This window comes from Alligator sinensis, unplaced genomic scaffold (assembly GCF_000455745.1).
Source record: "Alligator sinensis unplaced genomic scaffold, ASM45574v1 scaffold1170_1, whole genome shotgun sequence".
NCBI classification, from domain to species: domain Eukaryota; kingdom Metazoa; phylum Chordata; order Crocodylia; family Alligatoridae; genus Alligator; species Alligator sinensis.
In genome coordinates this window covers 417009-418321 of record NW_005842859.1, presented here as the reverse complement: position 1 = coordinate 418321, position 1313 = coordinate 417009, and the positions used below count along the sequence as shown (strand labels likewise).

Genomic DNA, 1313 nt, shown 5'->3' with positions numbered 1-1313 from the left:
GTACAAGGGGAGAATGACGTCCCGGGATTTGCTTGAGAAGCATCGATGGATGCAAGCCAGCGTTTTGGTCGCTTTACTAGCCGCAGCATCGCACTGCAGGCTCACGTTCATCTTGTGCTCAGTCATGACCCCCCAAGTCTCTTTCTTCCGCAATGCTAGCCAGCGTAGCACTGCCGAGCTTATAAGGATGCTGCAGGTTTTTCCTCCGAAAGTGGAGAACCTTGCAGTTTTCAGTGCAGCGAGGAGGAGGCTCGACGTTTACCTGGCTGGGGTCATTTGAGTCCAGTTTTGTCTCCTGCCCAGGCGGGGGGTCAGACTCAATGACCTACTTAGTTAGGTCCCTTCCAACCCGACTTCTATGACCCTATGAATCGTGGCAGGCCCTGGCTAGCGGCTGTGTGAACCGGGGGCACGTGCACTGCGCTGGGCCGGCTGGGGAGGGGCTGCCGTGGCCCCGGGAGGTCGGAGGGCTGCGGCACTTGGCGCGCGGTCGCAGCACAGGCAGGGATGCGCCCACGCGCCGCACCGCAGCCTGGCTCCATCCCCGTTGCCACGGGAACCTTTGCTTCTGTCTCACCAAACCTGACAGCGTTCCCAGGCTGCTCGGGGCTCTGCTCTCGCAGGACGTGGGAGGGGGAGCCGGACTCCTGCCTCCTTTCCCCAGCTCGGCTGCAGCTGTGACCCCTCCGTCTTGCTTCCCCAGCTGCACAGCGGGGCCGAGACCCTGGGCTGCGCCTGCCAGACCCGGGCGCTGGGGTGCAGCCAGGGCTGGGCCTGCTGGACACGGCGCGGGGCATGTGCCGGTCCCAGCCCCTGGAGCAGGCTTCTCCGCTGCTCACCCGCGCTGCTGGCTTCCTCGTAGTTTCCTCCGGTGCTGGCGCGGCCGGGCGGTGCCTGCAGCCTGGACACCTGCTCAGGAAACAGCCTCGTCCTGTCCCGGCGTCCGGGTCCCCCCGCCCGGCCCCACTTCCGTGCCGCGCTGAGCCGGGACAGTGACTTCGGCCTGCGGGCCGCTCCCACAACACGGGCAGGCTGATGAGCAAGGAGGGAGCGCGGCTCCTGGGGGTCTGCCTGGGAGCAGACACCCGCTCTGCTCCCTCTGGGGCTGGGGCTGGGGCTGGGGCTGTGGGGGCGTGGGGGCAGCAGGGGCCGGAGGAGCTGGGTGGGACCGGCCTCACCCTCACCCTCAGCCTGGGGCAGGGCTTGCAGCCCTGCTCCTTTCCCTGCTGCTGGCAGAGCTGTGCTGGGCCCCGGGCCTGCCTGCCCCTCTCCGGGGGCGCTGGGCACCATCCCCTGCAGCCCCCGCCCGGCGC

At 67.9% G+C, this 1313-nt stretch overlaps 1 protein-coding gene across 1 annotated transcript in view; it reads left to right on the top strand.

Annotated features, from left to right (window-relative positions):
• Positions 1-1313, top strand: part of N4BP3 (NEDD4 binding protein 3) — a gene marked incomplete at its 3' end in the record, with an annotated part of 13757 nt that overhangs the window by 9256 nt on the left and 3188 nt on the right. Inside the window, exon 6 of the mRNA XM_025191788.1 lies at positions 1223-1243. Within this exon, the coding sequence (XP_025047573.1) occupies positions 1223-1243 (21 nt within the window). The remainder of the gene's footprint in view (positions 1-1222; positions 1244-1313) is intronic.